Source organism: Ascaphus truei, chromosome 1 (assembly GCF_040206685.1).
Source record: "Ascaphus truei isolate aAscTru1 chromosome 1, aAscTru1.hap1, whole genome shotgun sequence".
NCBI classification, from domain to species: domain Eukaryota; kingdom Metazoa; phylum Chordata; class Amphibia; order Anura; family Ascaphidae; genus Ascaphus; species Ascaphus truei.
In genome coordinates this window covers 313413506-313433256 of record NC_134483.1, presented here as the reverse complement: position 1 = coordinate 313433256, position 19751 = coordinate 313413506, and the positions used below count along the sequence as shown (strand labels likewise).

Sequence of the window (19751 nt, the reverse complement as noted above, 5' to 3'; positions counted from 1 at the left end):
AACCACCCTCACCCACTACCCAGCCGGGAGGCCTACCCACATACCCTTGGGGCCAATACCCTCTCCCCCCACCCCCAGTACCCACAATTAAAACAATATACTGCCCCACAATAAACATCATTATATTTATTAAATACATAACCCACCCCCTGTGCCCCCTCATAAATACATATTCTTTTACATACAGGGTTCATACCCCAGGCCCACGTGAGTTCCCGGTGGGCCTGCCGGGTCACCTCACAGACCTACAGGTTACCAACAACTTGTTTCATACAGGTTCTGCAGGCCTGTTGGTGGGTCCCGCCAGGCACCATGGCCCACCAGGTGGTCTCCGCGGGTCACAATTGGGTCCCCGCAGATGTCTGGGGACCCCGGGTCAGACCCACAGGTGTCTGAGGGGCCTCGGGTGGTTCCCACGGGGGTCTGGGGACCCACGGGTCGGCACTACGGGTCCGCGGTGCCCCCACAGATGTGGGGCCACCGGTTCTTCCCTGCACACTACGGGTCCGCGGTGCCCCCACAGATGTTGGGCCACCGGTTCTTCCCCGCAGGTGTCCCCCCGTGGACCACGCAGCCTGATACCCGTGAGATACCCAGGTCATGAAAAGAAAGATGGCCGGCCTCACATGGTACGGTAGCCAATCAGAGCGTGGGAAATACATCCCAACTCTGATTGGCTCTAGTACCATGTGACAGGCTTTCAATGACGTCACATCCGTTCTCCCCCAAGCCTCTGTCACATGGTCTACTAGAGCCAATCAGAGTTGGGATGTAGTTCCCACGCTCTGATTGGCTACCGTACCATGTGAGGCCGGCCATCTTTCTTTTCATGACGTCATCTTAAAGGCAATTGAAGCACAGCCATTCTGATTGGCTGTGCTTTCATTGCCTTTAAATGATGTCATCATTTTTTTTTTCTTACCCAAACCACATGGTTTTCACGGCCCAATCAGGGCCGTGGGAACCATATGACGACAATGTGACATCATAGGCCTATAAAAGCCTATGTCGTCTCATTTTGAAGGGTACAGTCCCCGGTTTGGGGCATCGGAGGCCAGTGTCGCCGCCATCTTTATAGAGCCCACGTCACGTCTTGGACGCTATAAAGATGGCGGCGACACTGGCACCCGATGCCCCATACTGGGGCCTGTAACACGGGAAGCAGGGGGTCTCTGAGGCAGAAATCAATGCGGTTCAGCTCAGGGGACCCCCTGCTCCCACACACTATTATTAAAATTTACATTAATTCAGCTTCATTACCATAGCGGCTATCCGCTACGGTAATGAATTATTGTTTATTGTTATGTGTGTTTTGACAGTAGTGTAGATGTGTAGGGGGTCTCCTGAGCTGAACCGCATTGGTTTCAGGTCCGAGGACCCCCTACTTCAGGAAATACAGGCCCCTTTATGGGGTGCCAGTATCCCCTGCAGAATTTAAATGTCCCGGTCACGTGAAGCGGAAGCTTGAAAGTACAGGGGATACCGGCACCCCATAACGGGGCCTATATCTCCTGAAGTAGGGGGTCCTCGGACCTGAAACCAATGCGGTTCAGCTGCGGAGACCCCCTGCTCATGTACACTATAATTAAAATGTATTTATTTAGTGTACGATCGCCTGTAACAGCCTTGCATGGAGATGGCAAATCTCCATGCAAATGTTACATGCAGCTTTTTTTTCTATCAGCTAGTGTACGGGAAGTTTCAGTGCGATAGCAGAGGGAAAAAACCTTGCATGCACGATCAGCCAGTTTTGGGCGCGTCCGATAGAAAATGGGCTCAGGGCCATAGTGATTCGCACCGCCGGCTTCATTTTTTATCGGACGTGCTAATTTTTTTCAAGCCAGCGCGAAAGCTCGGAGCTTAGTGCATAGCCCCCTGTGTCTCTCCAGTGGGCCGGCTAACTTAAAGTGAGTGAGATGCAAGTGCTAGCCCCATCTTATCATGGGGATATATAATACATTGTAGGGCATTTTAGTGTGGTTGTGGAGTATTAATTATGCACTGCGGTGCATACAGTAATTAGTACTCCACCCCGTAACAAGTTAGGGCCGCACAAAATGCTGCGTGCCGCAGAGGTGACATGGCATTGCACCAAATACAGTCTGGTTATATTCCGTGTATAGTATAGTCAGGTTATACTGAGTGTCAGTGCAGACACTAACCCAGAGTATATAACCAGATGGCACTATACACGACACAGAGTATCTAACCAGATGACACTATACACAGACACAGAGTATATAACCAGACAGCACTATACTCTGACACAGAGTATATAACCAGACAGCACTATACTCTGACACAGAGTATATAACCAGACAGCACTATACTCCGACACAGAGTATATAACCAGATGGCACTATACATAGACACAGTATATAGATGAAGTCTCCGGTTCTGATGTGTACTCCTGGTGCAGCACTCAAAACGTGAACCCCCCCACGCCATGCACACGAGAGGCGTGCGCGCGAATGTGCCATCATGGGTGACAGCATGCCATGAGATGTGCATATTCCCCAGCGGGCAGCCAACAGACTGCCCACGGTGTTTCCCTGGAGGCATGACCCGAACCGGAGACTTCATCTGTAAAACCAGACGGCACTATACACAGACACAGTATATAACTAGACAGCACTATACACCAAATCTGAGTATGCAACCAGATGGCACTATACACTGACAGAGAATATAACCTGCACTTTACACCGACACAGAGTACAAATGGGGGAGGGGGAAGATGGGGTGACATTGGGAAGTGTCTCCACTTCCCTGGAAATTTCCTGGGTAATTTGACCCCTGACCCGGATCAAATTTCAAACACCGGGAAATACCAGGAAATTTGGAACATTGGGGGGAAAAAACCCAGTGGCAGCAAAACTCTTTAAGCTCCGATTGCTGACAGTGCAGAGGGACCATGGAGACATGGACTCCTGACGAACTCCTCTCCTAACTGAGCTCCTATGGACAAGCAACCCCTGGTGGACTCACAAGTAGTACAGTGAGTATACACCCTGCTTGCTGAAAGCTCTATGTGGTGCTGACTGTGGAAACTGGAGAGCAAGGTAGGGACAATCCCCCCTAACTGCCCAGTCACCCCATCTCCCCCTTCTTCCCCCTACCATGTGTCCCCCCTATCCGATCCCTCTTTCCCTTCCCCCATGTGCCCCCCCCTTTCTCCCTCCCCCACTTGTACTGTGTCAGGTTATGCTCTGTGTCAGTGTATATTACGGCTTATGCTCTGTCGGTGTATAGTGCATGTTATACTTTGTATTGGTGAATAGCGCATTCTGGTTATATACTCTGTATCGGTGCATAGTGCCGTCAGGTTATGCTCGGAGTCATTGTTTAGTGCGCTTATACTCTGGGTCAGTGTACAGTGCAGGTTATACTCTGGGTCGGTGGATTGTGCCATCTGGTTACATACTCTGTGTCAGTACAGTGCCATAATATATTTATTATATATTACCATGATGTGATGGGGCTAGCACTTGCATGTCACTCAATTACAGTTAGCCAGCCCACGGGGGAAACGTAGAGACTTGCACACTGACTGCAGCAGATTTATTAACTGCAGAACAACGCACGCACGAGCGTGCACACACACACACGCTTCTCCTGTACTCCCAGTTAAAACTGCTGTTAAATCTACTTATTATCACCTTTTAAACACGTTTTTGGAAAGGAAAATTTGATCACTTGACCAGGAATAAATAGAAACTGTAGGGTTTGGACCAGTAAATCTTTTTGGGGCAAACCACGAGGACTGGGTAAAGCTGTAGATGTCTCTGCTAGCTGCACACTGCCTAAATTACCCTCCAGCACCAGGTTTCGCTGCTAGAAACATGTTGATATTTTCTACACTGTAAGTTTGGATATTTCCTTTTTACTTGATACATTTTAACTTTATACTTACCTCGGTGCGCCTGTCTCTTTTATTCAATTTTTTGTCACTACCTTGCTCTCTAGCTTCCACAGCTAGCACTACTACATGGAGCTCTCAGCAGGCAGAGTGCACACTCACTGTGCTGCTTGGGAGACCACCAGGGCTCGCTGGTATATAGCAGCTAAGTGCAGGAACTGGTCAGGGGCACTCTGGCTTCTCCTCTTCCATCTCTCTATGATCCCTCTGCAGTGTCTGCAGTCGGAGCCCCAGCTGGAGCTCACAGAATTTTACTGTGCCTGGGTTTTTTTTTTCTTCCAGTGTTCCAAATTTCCCGGTGTTTGAAATGTGATCCCAGTCTGCAAATTTCCGGGTAAGTAGAAACACTGCTTGGAACGCAAAGACCAAGCGAGACGGACGCCGATGGAAGTCCGCCCGGAAGAGTCAAAGCTGTGAGGAACGCTGCGAGATAGGGTGCAAGCGGGGATGCTGTGAGGACGCGAATCTGCAGCTCGGATTATTCAAGCACTCCCACCAGTGAACATTAGGAAGAACGGAAAGAACCGCCATCTTGGACTGCGTTTATCAGTACCATGCTTACATATTTAGTCCATTTATGAATGAGACCATTGTATAATAGTGGCCCATAATGCCCTGGATTGAAGAGTTGAAGATCCGAAGTGGAGGTAACCCACCCAGTGCATTATTGGGCAGTAATGCCCTGTTCTGAGGCGATTATTACTATTATAAGCTAAATGTAGACTTATTTATTTAAAATTTTCATAAAAAATGTACATTTTTGTAGTCATATGATTTTTATCAGCATGATTGTCTACATTCTTATGCTTTTACTGCAAGTTTATTAAAAAAAATGTATACACACACACACACACACACACACACTGCAGTCCTCCCTCTATACACACACACACACACACACTGCACCCCCCCTATATACACAAACACACTGTGCAGCCCCCTCCTCTACACCCACAAAACACACTGCAGCCCTCCTCCACCCTCTGAGTCTACACTCACAAAACACAGCAGCCCCCCCTCTACACCCACAAAACACACTGCAGACACACACCAACAAACAGACTGCTGCCCCCTCTACATCCATAAAACACACACCAGCAGCCCCCCTCTACACCCACTGCAGCCCGCATGTAAACCCACACACTGCAGACACACACACACACTAAACACTCTGCACCCCTCTTCTATCCACAAAATACACACTGCTTCCACCCCTCTGCACCTACAAAACACACACTGCAGAGATACACACAAATCAACAAAACAGGCTCTGCCACCTCTACATCCACAAAACACACACCAGCAGCCCCCGTCTACACCCACTGCAGCCACCTGCAAACCCACTCACTGCAGACACACACCAACAAAACACTCTGCACCCTCCTCCAATCACAAAACACACACTGAAGACACACACACACTGCAGATCCCCCTCTACACCAACAAAACACACACAGCAGAAACACACCAACAAGACTCTGCTGCCCCCTATACACCCACAAAACACACACCAACAGAAGACACACACAAATAAAACACTCTGCTGCCCCCTTTACACTCACAAAACACACTCAGCAGACACACAAACCTCCCCCCTCACTCTCCTTTGCGGAGCTCTCTGCAGACAGGGTGGGGGAGGGGTCAGTGCCTTGCTGGTGTGTTCTGTCCAATCACCTCCCCTGTCTAAGTGCAAATTTCACTCTTTGTGAATGAAACCTGAAAGCTGATTGGCTGAAAAACTTGGCAAGCTGCCAAAAATTCAGGGCCATTACTGATTGAATAATGCCTGGAATTTTAACCAATCAGAGAGCAGGGATTTCAATAATACCCTAAATGTTACTGCTTTAGGCTATAATTGTCAATATATATTTTATAATGAACATACTACACTATAAGGTCTCTTCTTTTCTTCTCTCCCCATTTTTTTCTGTGTGTTGGTCTTTGTATGTCTGTTTGTTTGTATATCCCATTATACTGCAGAATAGCGCATTCTTTTTGGAAAATATTGGACATTTGCTTATTTTGGAGGGCAAGTTTTGTGTGCTGCACCGGAACTATCGAAATCTATTATTACTCATAGAGTATTCATTGGAGATATATACAAATAAATAATGTACTATTGATGTGCATTGTTATGTGGTTTAGATCTTTTGATCTTTTTCTAGATTAATTTGTATATGAGTTCACTGTTTTGCACTTTAGCATTTTCAAGATATTGAATCATAATTGATATCAATATCACAACCACTTCTTTGTGCACTTAACACTTTACTTAGTTTAGGACACATTTGAGTACAGTATTTATATTAGTAATAGAGTAGCACTACGAATAGTATTTTCTGCACTGAAATGTAGTAGTTTCACCTGCCTTTCATTTACACAATATTAGAAATTGCTTTCTTCTCAGAAGTAAATGATGTATCTCTAGCTTTTAGAGAATGCTGTACTTTCCTTATTTAATACTATAAAAAATCTATGAGATATCTAGTCAATTCCCCTGTCAATGTGAATCCACTCCATATTTTGTAGCAACAACAGACCATCCAATAAGCCAGTTAGTCACTCTCACAAAGCATGAATATTCCATCATCTTTGGAGATGCAGAGCAGCCCCACTCACGGATTTACTGTATCGTAAGTTCAGCTTCTGTCTCGTCTCATTATCACTCTGTTATGCTTTGCAGCAATGCTATTCATGCAATGCATCTGTAAAGCGTTGCTGTGCCTCTTGCTGCTGGCCAGGAGCTGTCACTGTGGTAATGTGTTAGTATGGCCTGCAGAGCACAGTCACTTGATGAGCCTGAAATGCATGATAGAGGAATTGATAGCTAGGGGTCACAGAGTCACTATGCTGGTCCATACAGCCTCCATTCAAGAGGTGCCGAATGAATCCTCGGGTCTCCATTTAGAACTAGTTAAGGTGAGGTTTACCACACATGAACTCCAGTCGATTTGGGGGAAATTCCTCCAGTTTTGGGTGTACGAGAGGCACCAGGTCTCATTTTGGCAGATGTATGGCACACTGAGGAGCCTTTCTAGAAGTGTCACTTATGTACACAAGCAGATATGTTTTGGGATTGTGGAAAACCAAACACTACTGGACAAGCTCCAGCTGTCAGACTTTGACGTCCTGCTGTCAGACCCAGTGCTGCCCTGCGGAGAGCTGCTTGCTCAGAAGATGAAGATCCCCTTTGTCTACACGCTGAGGTTTTCTGCGGGCTTTGTTTTGGAGAGACTATGTGGGCACAGTCCGGCTCCGGCCTCCTTTGTCCCCGCTGCCACCTCTGAACTGCAGGCGCAGATGTGCTTCTGGGAGAGGGCCCTGAACGTGTTGCTGTACCTTGTGCATGACTTATTCCAGGTGTTGGTTTGGAAGGAGTGGGACTTTTATTACAGCGGAGTTTTAGGTGAGTTTTACTAGCTCGTGTAACAAAATAAGCAGCTGATTCATTCTTACTACTTTAGCACATGTAGAGATCTATAGTAAACATATGTTCAAACATGTCTGCTCTATATGTATAACCATAGTGCTATAGTCAAGAGAAAGGCATGTTTTGTATGTGTGTATATATAGCTTTGTTAGGTTCCAAATGTGTGTTGTACAAAGTACATCTATTTTCTAATCCCATCAACGTTTAGTGTAGCTGTCAGGTCTGATTCATATACTTTCTTCAGCTGTTATCAAAACAGCTGTAATGTGCACAGTCAGGATTAGATGTGAGACTTAATTATTTGGGACTAGGAACAAGGTTTAACTATTTATTAATTGATTGCGATTTGCATGATCTTGGGTCCTCCCAGTCCATGTTTTTCTTCTCTCTTCTCTGCAAGCTGCTGAGTCTTGCTCTCCACCTCCAGTTACGATCACAGCACACTGTGTATTCATGCGCCCAGCCTCGTGCTGCAGCTTCACAACTCGTCCGTGTATTTGATGCTGCTTAATTACCCCTTTGTTTACAAAGCCCTCCAGGTGAGAAGTGGATATTTATCAATGTTACCGGTTAAAAATTGGGCATGATAAATGCCACCTAAACATGTACACATCTTAGGTACAGTCTTCACTTGGTAGGTTATTAAATCTCCCTATTGATTTTCTATAGTCTAATAAACGTTCTTTTATATAAATGTAGATTTGTAACACTTTCTCATTTTAAGAACTATTATATTTTGTTGTGCATTTTTAATCTTGACTCTGTTTCTAACCACTTTTTATTAATAATTACATTGACTGTGCTGTGGAGCATGCACTTCTTTTTTCCTATTTTATTATCCAGAATTGTTTGGAACGTTTTGGTTCCACCTGAAGCTGCTACGTCTCGATTGGATCTAATTCCCTACAAGTTGGTTCTATTTTTTTTTATTGACTAATTGGACTTTATTTCGTCATGATTTTATTTTGCACTATTGTTGTATACACTATATATGATCTATATGTATATTTAAATTTAGTTATTTATCCACTTGACACCGTATTGAACACAGTTTATTATATCTCAATTAAGAGAATAATTAAGTTCACACTAGCACACTAATTGACATACACTTCACAGCCAAGTGAGGACTGTAGCACTTATTATACAGTGTGTGTGTGTGTGTGTGTGTGTGTGTGTGTGTGTGTGTGTGTGTGTGTGTGTGTGTGTGTGTGTATACACACACACACAGCAGGGATATACACACACACACACAGGCATACCCCGCTTTAAGTACACTCACTTTAAGTACACTCGCGAGTAAGTACATGTCGCCCAATAGGCAAACGGCAGCTCACGCATGCGCCTGTCATCACGTCCTGAACAGCAATACCGGCTCCCTACCTGTAACGAAGCTGTGCGCAAGTGGGGAGACTATAGAGCCTGTTACACATGCGTTATTTACATCAGTTATGACGATTGCAGTACAGTATATGCATCAATAAGTGGGGAAAAGGTAGTGCTTCACTTTAAGTACATTTTCGCTTTACATACATTGCGTACGTTAATGCGGGGTATGCCTGTATATATATATAAAATAAAAAAAAACTAAGTATGGTAAACCCCATCCTCCTTGCTTCATTTTTGCATAGCCTGTATTACCAACCCCACACTGATGAGACCCATCAAGGTTGAAACGGCTGTCTGTGGGTGGGTTTACTGCATCTTAACCCTGCCTGTGCTCAAAGCTGTGACCATGCAGCAAGCTTAAGCCTATAGGGAACCATGTTAAAAATAGTTTTAAAGCAAAAGGTGGCACTGTGTGCTCATTTGCATGTCATTTCCCAGAATCCCTTGCTGCAGTGGAAGTGCTGTGTGCTGGGTGATAATGGTGAAAGGCGGGGTTGCAGACCTGTCTAAGGCCGTGCCATCAATGGCGACCGCGACACGGCGGGTGACGTCACCCGTCGCCACCGGCGAAAAGTTATGTTTCGCCGGGCGGTGGTGTCGCGGGATTCCGGCAATTTGATTTGTTCAAGGGCCGTCACGTGACGCGACAGCCCATGAAAAATCCAATTTTGCCAGCTTACAGTTTCCGCGACGGCGCTTTGTCGACGTCGCACGCACTATAAGCGCACGCGGCGGTGGCAATGTATTTGTTTTCGGGCGACGTCGTCGGCACTATAAGCGCGGCCTAAGACATGCAAATGAGCATACAGTAATATTTACATTTGAGAGATATATACCGTAAATTCCGGACTATAAGCCGCAACTTTTTCCCCACGCTTTGAACCTCGCGGCTTAAACAATGATGCGGCTAATATATGGATTTTTCCCGCTTTCAAATTTTTTTTTTCAAAAAAACACATTCTGTGACGTGCTCAGTTTTTTGGCGGCATGAAGCTTTCATTAGACCAGGCCTGCACAACACGCGGCCCGCCTGTACTCACTGTGCGGCCCGCGGTGGCTTTCTGCTCTCCCCCTCCCTCCCGAGTCCACTCCCGCGCCCCCCCGCGAGCTCGTTGTCACCATCCCCTGCGAGCCCGCTCGCCCCCTCGCAGAGTAGCAGCGCGCTCTAGCATTGAGGCACTTCCTTCCTGCTGCTTGCTAGAGCGTGCGTGCACTCCTGCTTGGACGGCAGAGGTATTTACTGCTTGGACGGCAGAGGTATTTACTGGTTAATGTGAGGTGCTGGGGGGTTAATGTGAGGTGCTGGGGGCTTGATGTGAGGTGCTCAGGGGTTAATGTGAGGTGCTGGGGGGCTTGATGTGTGGTGCAGGGGGGCTTGGTGTGTGGTGCAGGTGGGGTTGATGTGATGTGCTGGGGGTTAATGTGAGGTGCTGGGGGGTTAATGTGAGGTGCAGGGGGAGTTGATGTGAGGTGCAGGGGGAGAGTGATGGGAGGTGCAGGGGGAGAATGATGGGAGGTGCAGGGGGGGTTGATGTGAGGTGCTGGAGGCTTGATGTGAGGTGCAGGGGGAGTTGATGTGAGGTGCAGGGGGTGTTGATGTGAGGTGCAGGGGGAGTAGGCACCTGCGGCTTATAGACGTGTGCGGCTTATAGACGTGTGCGGCTTATAGACATGTGCGGCTTATTTATGTTCAAAATAAATTTTTTTTTTTAATTCAGTGGGTGTGGCTTATATTCAGGTGCGCTCAATAGTCCGGAAATTACGGTGTGTATATATATATATATATATATATATATATATATATATATATATATATATATATATATATATATATAATGCCCACATACTGGCGTTACTCCAGTGAAGTGATGCTGTTATTGTTTGGTGTAGCTTACATAGAGTAGATACAATATCCCTCCCGCTCTCATCATGTTCTCTCCCTGCCTGCCATGCTGTGCTGCCTACATTGTCTGGCAACACACAGCTAGCTACTGTAGTTACATTCCTTCATGCTCCCTTTTCCGAGCAACACAGACAAATTGCCTTTTCAGGCTATATTAGGCTTGCTTATGTGCGATGCAAGCATTTTTTTTTATTATTGAATGAAGAGTCTCGGTGTTTATAATTAATTCTCATATTTGCCATTTAAAAAGATCAGCACTATCTTTTCTTTTTGCACATGAATCTACTTGTATAGCTTCATTTATTTTCTCAATTTCTCACTGTACCCTGCATTTGTACCTGTACCTGTATAGTTTGTCTAAGGCCTGTGACATTATAATGGAGGCTACTTTTTTTTTTTTTTTTTTTTTTTTTAATATAGCAGTGGCACTTGGCTAGAAAATGTATATTACTGCAGACTTTAAGCTAATCTAAAAATGAAAGTCAAAACTCCATGAAACAAAAATGAAATACAATAAATTAAAAATGTTCTACTAGTCCCTCCTCCACTCCATAATTCGCTGGACCTAGGCACTAATGTGTAATTCATTCAATTCTACCTCAAGTGACTTCAGAATCTTTTCCTGAAGGTGTGGATAGGACATCCAAAGGCCCTATCCCACGGGGAGGCAAACAAGCAGAAACCCTGAGGCCTGATACAGCCAGCCATGGTGTAGCTTGGTGTACAGCTAATAATAGGAGCACTAGTGCTCCTAATTGTGGTGGCCAAAGTAACCGCTGCTCACAGATTGATTAACTATCATAATCACGACCATCCCGTTCACTGCTGCTACCGCCACCATTACCAGTTGTTGGAGCATCATTAACTGCTTCACTTCTAGTACCATCAGTGTTGCTTCCCTCCCCTACTTGAACAGTTTGTGCACCACATACAATGTCATCACCATCATCTTCATCATCTGCCTCCTCCATATCAGGGTACATCTCTCTCTCAGTCATCCCTCCTACATCCACCTCCTCAGTCTTGAAATAGAAGAGCTAGAGTCTGTGCATCAACCCTCTTCCTCTATGTAAATTTTCTAAATACGCACAAGACTCTTACCTCACTGGTAGTTCTGCCTGTGCCCTTGCGCACCCAGTTTGAGGCCTGTTCAGTGTCATATTCCTCAGCAGAGTCCTATTTCTTCTCACTCACAATTGCAGTAACAATAACACATGTGCTTAGTTTGGGATGGATGGCCTGTTTCTCTAAGGCACTTGAAGTGGTGCCAGTAAGTTTTCTTACAACTCGTTCCACCCTGGTGGTGGTGGTGACCTAGATGTCCTCACCTGAGGAGGATGACGACAATGATAATTATGGTTAAACCTCACTTGTAGTTATATTTCTATTAATGTATGTATGTATGTATGTATGTCTTTATTTGTATAGCGCCATAAAATGTACATAGCGCTTCACAGTAGTAATACATGTCATATAAATAACAAATATAAATAACACATCATGGGAATAAGTGCTTCAGACATACTGTAAAAGTAACATTAAGGAAGGAGTCCCTGCTCCGAGGAGCTTACAATCTAATTGGTAGGTAGGGAGAACGTACAGAGACAGTAGGAGGGAATACTAGTAAGTGCGTCTGCAGGAGGCCAAGCTTTGTGTCATGTGTCCATGATTATCCAGTGCTACTCATATGCTTCTTTTTTTAATCCTAGAAAGCTGCTGCTAGGGGTCAAGTACAACTGCTGCTGTATTTGAAGTAGCAGTGGAACACACTGAAGTCGTGCGTTCTTTAACAGCGTGGATTCTGGCTTCATCTGCGCGCTATTTCCCTTCTGGTATCCGGTTTGCAGTGGGACTTGTTGGTGCCACACACATCTCAGATCTCCGTTTCAGACCTCCTTCTGGGTTCACATGCTCTCCTCACTAGTCTCCTCTTACGCGTTTCACCAATAACATTGGCTTCCTCTTGGAATCCCTGAGGAAGCCAATGTTGTTATAAAACGCAGGTGAATCAAGAAGGATGTCTGAAACGGAGGAGATCTGAGGTGTGTGTGGCACCAACAAGTCCCAGTGCAAACTCGACACCGGAAGGGAAACGATGCACAGATACAGCTATGATCCATGCTGGTAAAGAATGCAGGACTTTAGTGTGTTCCACAGACCAAGTGACCGGGTGACGGACGATCCTTTCTCCACCATGAGACTGTGATCTACATACTTATTTGAAGCATCTGTTTGTGAGTGCATTACTTGCTTGCTGCTATTTTTATTACAATTTTTTTTTAGACATATTACACTATTTTTTACCTTCTCTTTTTTCTCTTGTTATATGTGCTTTTGTCTTGGTTTTTTGTCTAAGAGTTGCGCACCTTTTATTTTGTTTAGATTTTGGACCTTAACCATACATCACTGCAGGGTAGCGCCACGGTGAGCTTGCTTGTCCTGATCTGCATGACTGGTTGATTTCAAGTGCTGGCTGTATTAAGTGTGCAGTTAGAACTAGAAGGAAAGGGAAGTGCTGTGTATACTAGCAGGGGTGGCTGAATTTGGGGAGTGTGCAGTGGGTTCATTTATTTTGAAAGTGTGTGGTAATTGAAAGCCTGTAGGGGGAAAAAGAGAGAGAGGGGAAAAAAAATGTCCCTGCCTGAGCCAGCAGAAGTTAGAAGCTGATTGCTAACCTAACACACCTGGTGGGTGTCCGAATTTAAACAGAGGTTGCTCACGAATCCTGAGCTTGTGTGTCCTGATCTGCGTGACTGGTTTATTTCAAGTGCTGGTTGTATTAATTGAGCAGCTGGAACAAGGAATGGGTTAACAAGGTATGTATGTATGTATGTATGTATGTATGTATGTATGTATGTATGTATGTATGTATGTATGTATGTATGTATGTATGTATGTATGTATGTATGTATGTATGTATGTATGTATGTATGTATGTATGTATGTATGTATGTATGTATGTATGTATGTATGTATGTATGTATGTATGTATGTATGTAATTCTGAGTTAAGTTATGGTGAGTAAAAAAAGTGACAAAAACCCTCCACAGGAAAGCAAATATGCAAATACAACTGTATGCTCATCTGCATGTCTTAGGCAGGTCTGCAACCCCGCCTTTCCCCATTATCACCCAGCATACAGCACTTCCACTGCAGCAAGGGATTCTGGGAAATGACATGCAAATGAGCACACAGTATTTGCATATTTGCTTTCCTGTGGAGGGTTTTTGTCACTTTTTTTACTCACCATAACTTAACTCAGTATTATGGTATAGCCTATCCCATAGCCTCTTATGCATATCCAGTTAAAATCAACCCCACACTGATGAGACCCATCAAGGTCGAAACAGCTGTCTGTGGGTGGTTTTCTGGATATGCACCTTAACCCTGGCAGTGCTCAAAGCTGTGACCATGCAGCAAGCTTAAGCCTATAGGGAACCATGTTAAAAATGGTTTTTGAGGCAAAAAGTGACACTGTGTGCTCATTTGCATGTCATTTCCCAGAATCCCAGCGGCGGCAGGAGAGGTCCCACGTCTGCAGATGGTTGAAGATGGACAGCGGGTGGGAGTGCGGTGGCAGCGGCAGGACAGGTCCCAAGTCTGCAGGTGGATGAAGATAAGAAGACAGCGGGCGTGCGGTGGTGGAGGCGGCTAATAGATTATAATAGCAGGAGCAGAGCGGCATAGGGGAACGGCTTGGGAGGTGCACACTGTAACACTGGAAGTTGACCGGTGTCTGACTTCCGGTTTCAGTGTACACCTCCCAAGCTGTTCCCCCTATGCCGCTCTGCTCCTGCTCAGCTCTCCTGCAATTATGATCTCCTGCCGCCGCACCCCACCGCACGCCCGCTGTCTTCTTATCTTCATTCACCTGCAGATTATGGACCTGTCCTGCTGCCGCACTCCCGCCCGCTGTCCATCTTCAACCATCTGCAGACGTGGGACCTCTCCTGCCACCGCCGCCCGCTTCATCCTCCGCTGACATGGGACCTCTCCTGAAACATTGTAAGTGAAAAAGTAATTTTCCTCGATTGTAAGGGCCAAATCGATGGTGCGTCTTACAATCGAGGAAATACGGTAGTTTCAAAACTGTCCAATACGCCTGCATTACTGGGCAATACCACCATATATGTGCCAAATCTCCTAATTGTCCAAAACCCCTCCAGCGAGGTCCATGGGAACATCTGCTTTAGTCTTTTGGGGGTGTAGTACCAACATAACAAAAATGTTATATATATTCTCTTTTGTTACCATACATATAGAGGTTTTACCTGCATTGTCCCAGATATCTTCCCAAACCTTCCTTGTTATTTCAGTCTGGAAGTCCAGAGCCCACTGGTCCATATATTTATGGTCTTGGGTATCTTTTTTAAGAGTTAGCCCCTGGTACAGAGATGATATCAAACCTCTTTGGTATTTTTTGTTTCACATAAATCTTCAAATCGTGTATATCTAGGAAATTGCTCATCATGGAGGCCCTGACACACAAAATATATACCTGAATATACCTAAATAGCTCAATTTGGGGCAGACCATACTTTCTCAACAGTTCCTCAAAGGCCTTTAGTTTATCCTTTTCTAACAAATTCTCCTATCTCCAGAATTCCTCTATGTCTCCAAATTTCAAAACCATGACCCTGAAAACCTGGGTAAACCCCGTATTACCTAACAAAGATGTGAGCCTAGAAGGGGTCGAAACAACCTTATATTTCTTTTTTGCCATCTGCCAAGTTTTCAACGTAAATCCAATTATTGTCGGTTCCGACTGTCCCCCAGTCCCTGTCCCAGAACTAGACCACAACAAAGAAGACATACCAATTGGGTTCTTTAGCGAGCTCTCCAGGTCCACTCAGGCATACACTCCTCTCTGGCATTACCAGTAAACCATTTGTTTAATATGGGAGGCTATATAATATTTTAGGATATTTGGAACAGCAATACCACCTCCTTCCTTGGCATCCAACATAATTGACCTAGCTATTCTCGGTTGTTTGTGTTTCCAGATAGACTGCATAATTCGATTCTAAATTTCTTTTATATTTGAATACGGGACAGCTACAGGTAATGTCTGAAAATAGTACAAAAGTCTAGAGAGAATATTCATCTTAACTGCAGTTATACGCCCTATCCAAGCAATACAATGAGAATTCCAGGCTTGTAGATTTTTTTTTCATTTGGGAGAATAGATCAGGGTAATTATATTTATATAATAAATTATAATCTCTGGTAAGATAAATTCCCAAATATTTCAAATGTGTCTTTTTCCATTTACAGTCAAAGTGTCGTTTAAGCACCTTGACCTCCTTTTCAATTAGCGTCAAATTTAGAGCTTTTGATTTTCTCATATTTACTTTATACCATGAGAGCTCACCAAACCCCCTGTTGCAGGGTACATGCAACCACACACGCGGGTTCTTTGGATAAGGCTTATTTATTTGAGCCTTAAAACGTACAGCACACGAAAAACAAATAGCTTCTCATTAGCAAACAAAAGAAAATAGCTTCTTCTTCAGCAGACAAAACAAAATAGCTTATTTTTAGCAGACAGAACAAAATAGCTTCTCTTTAGCAGACAAAACAAAACTAAGGCAGCTTCTCTTTTGTATGCAGGAGACAGACAGTTCATCACACATGTACTTTGCAACACAGACCTTACAGCAGTAATCTCTTCAGCAACCTGTCTCCTCACCAGCTCTCTTGCATGTGTGTACAGCCTGGGGTTTTAACACCTTGATTATGCAGCTGGGGTCAGACTAATTAAGCAGCCCTTCTCAACTTAACCTCGTCACTGCTGCACTGCAAGCCTAAACATAGGTTTTCCAGGCATATGGCTGGTGACGTTCATTCACCCTGTCACACCCCCGAAGGGTGAACTGCAAGTTCGAAAGAGATGTTAATGGATTAGATACAGTAAGAATAATCATCTGCAAACAACGATATTTTGTAGCACTCATCTTTGATTTTGATCCCTTGTATATTTGGAGAGGCTCTGATGGTGGCCGCTAGAGTCTCGATTGTCAGAGCGAAAAGAAGGGGGGAAGGGGACACCCCTGCCTAGTCCCATTTTTAATTGTTATTAGAATTCCCTCCTTTCCTGGGATCTTCAGGGTGGCTGTTGGCGACTGATAGAGAGTACGGAGGCCTTGCAGAAAGACTCTGGAGAATCCAAATGCCTCTAATGTCTTATCTAGAAAAGTCCCACCTTATCCTATCAAAAACTTTCTCTGCGTCTAGACTCAGCAGCATAGCTTTCAGTTTGGATTTGTGTATTTGATCAATAACATTAATAATTTTTCTTGTATTGTCTGATGCCTGGCGTTCACTCACAAATCCCACTTGATCGTAGTGAATTAATCTTGGGAGTATTGGACTCAGTCTATTGGCTAAAATGTTGTAATAGATTTTCAAATCCGTGTTAAGCAGAGAGATTGGCCTGTAGCTACCACACCATAGAGGGTCCTTTCTCTCTTTAAGGATCACCACTATGTTCGCCTTCGTCATCTGTGGAGGAATTTGTTTTCCACTGAGAAAATCATTAAATCGATCCAACAGACGAGGTCCTAAAATCCCTAGAAAGTTTTACAGTAGAGCTTTGATCTGGCCCCGGTGCTTTTGATGGTTTCAAAGAACCGGCCGCTTTTCCCAGTTCTACCGGAGTTATTTTTGCGTTTAAAATCTTAACATCTTCCTCCATCAATTTCGGGAGGGCACAATCTCTCCAGATAATCCTCAATCTGGTTCAAGCCCAGGACTTTAGCATTCGGGATTGAATTGTCCAGATCGTAAAGTTCCGTATAAAATTTAGCAAATTCCTCTGCGATCCTTGAAGGGTTGTAGGTCACTCTCCCACTTTTTAATCTAATAGCGGGGACCAAGCCCCTCGCCTTGACCCCTCTAAATTTGTTTGCTAATACAGCGGAGTGCAAAGTGGAGATTTGCTGCGGGGGGGCGCGTGTTACAGAGGCCCCGCGCGCTTCTCGAAGGAATTTAAATTAATGCCGGGGAGCTGCAGGGCTTCTGTAAACATTTACTTACCTTGATTCAGACGCTCCTGGTGACGCATCGCCATGGCAATGCAGCATCAAATGATGTCATGTTGCCATGACAACGTGACATCAGGACGTCTGAATCAAGATAAGAGGGGGGGCGCGAGGAGAGGGGGAAAGCCAGCAGGGGAAACTCACCCCCCTGTGCTAATAGACGGTCTGCCTTATCTCCCTTGTCATAGTACATCTGTCTAGTCCACTTAAGGGCCTTCTCTACATCCTCCAATTGTAATCTCTTAAATTCCTCCCTTGCCTGGTTCAAAATTTTATATACTTTCCTTGACAGGTTTTTTTTTTATGTGCGCTTTTTAACTTTATAATTTTTCCCGTTAAATATTTTTGTCTTTCCATTTTTAATTCTCTTTCTGTATGATGCTATTGAAATAAGCTGACCTCTAATCGTAGCCTTATGTGCCTCCTACAGAATCACTGTTGATTCTACAGACCCAATTCTAGACCGAAAATAATTTTGAAGTGAGTCTCCAATTTGTGCGCTAATCTCTGGATAATTTAGTAAAGAGTCATTCATCCTCTAATGAAATGACTGAATCTTGACGAATCAAACAGGATCGCAAACGGGGCGTGGTCCGACCAAGTAATAGGCCCTATATCTGAGTGAACCAATACTTCTAGAATATTTGGAGATACAAAAAATATTATCGATTCTAGAATACGAATCATATGGGGCCGAATAGAAGGAATAATCTCTCTGTCCTTTATGTGAGTAACGCCAGGCGTCCAACAGACCAAATTCTTTGATTAGCAATCTAAATTTCTTTGCTACACTGTATGTCATTGCAGAGTGTGAATGCCCTGTATGTGTGAATTTGTCCACATCCGGGCCTGGGACCATGTTGAAGTCACCTCCAACAATATATAGCTGTTCTTGATTATCCCCCATTGACTCCAATGTTTCCCTTAGAAAAACAATTTTGTCCCTCGTTAGGTGCGTATACAGTATATTCACTAACGTAATATGTTGGCCTGAAAGAAGACCATGGACCACAAGTGACCTCCCTCCCTGGTCTCTCTTGACCTCCAGTGTCTGAAACGGGATACCCTGTTTTATCAAAATCGCAACCCCCCTTTTCTTACTGGTAAAAGACGAGTAAAATGCGATAGGGTATATATCCTGCTAAAAGTATTTGGGGGTTCTTGGGAATCGAAATATGTCTCTTGTAGAAAGACAATATCCGCTTTCAGATTTCTAAATTCTTTTAGAGTCTACGTTTACTATTACTATTAAGGCCTTTAACATTAAGGGATACTAACTTCAATGGTGTTTGACTAGTCATTTCCAATATCCTGTCTCTCTCTCTCATGTGAAAGTTGTGAACAAAAACTTTAATGGTTGTAGGGAACAAAAAGGGGTTAAAAAAAAAAAAGGTACTTTCCCCCTCCGGGAACTTGGGGAAAAACGAAAACAACAAAAAAACTATAGAATAAGATGAGTGAAACCAGCAACTCATCCCAAGTTTGCGGCCAGACCCTACGTGGCCTGGCGGGCATATGGCCCAACTGGGGGCGACCTGACGGCATGCAGAGCTTCAACTGATCCTGCACACACCACCTCTAACTTTTCAACTTCCCTCGACCGCACCCTCACCACAACTTCATTAGAATATAAAAGAACCTAAGAAAAACACGTCAATTCCTAACCCCCGTGAGACATATAAACATATAAAACTTTTCTTGTTAACATATACTTATAGGCAGTGGTTAACAAATCACCAAAAAATCTACTCGCCGAACAAAAAAATCTACTCGCCACCTAGTACCACACGTGTGCTGCTTGGACCAATAGGAGCTCGCCACGATGTTAAATCCACTCGCCCGGGGCGTGCAAATGTATAGGTTTGTCGAACACTGCTTATAGGCATAGACTTCTCGGCTAGAAATATAAAAATATATAAAAGAAGAAAAACCCTGGATTCACATTTTATCTTTAAATATTTAATATCTTTTAGCATTAAAATTTTCGAGTAGTAATTTGCTCTTGGTTTCTGGTTGAGGATTAGTGACAGAGCAAAAAAACGAATATCAGCTCCAGAAGCAAAAAGGTAA

At 44.3% G+C, this 19751-nt stretch overlaps 1 protein-coding gene across 5 annotated transcripts in view; it reads left to right on the top strand.

Moving 5' to 3' along the window:
- The window catches only part of LOC142497536 (UDP-glucuronosyltransferase 2A1-like), a 79554-nt gene that overhangs the window by 27437 nt on the left and 32366 nt on the right, over positions 1–19751 (top strand). The window contains exon 1 of one of the 5 annotated variants that reach the window (XM_075605485.1): positions 4134–4566. The exons of 1 other annotated variant lie outside the window; for it this stretch is intronic. In XM_075605485.1, coding sequence (XP_075461600.1) covers positions 4530–4566 — 37 coding nt within the window. In that variant the 5' untranslated portion in view covers positions 4134–4529. 3 more of the 5 variants (XM_075605494.1, XM_075605464.1, XM_075605503.1) reach the window with 3 other exon arrangements.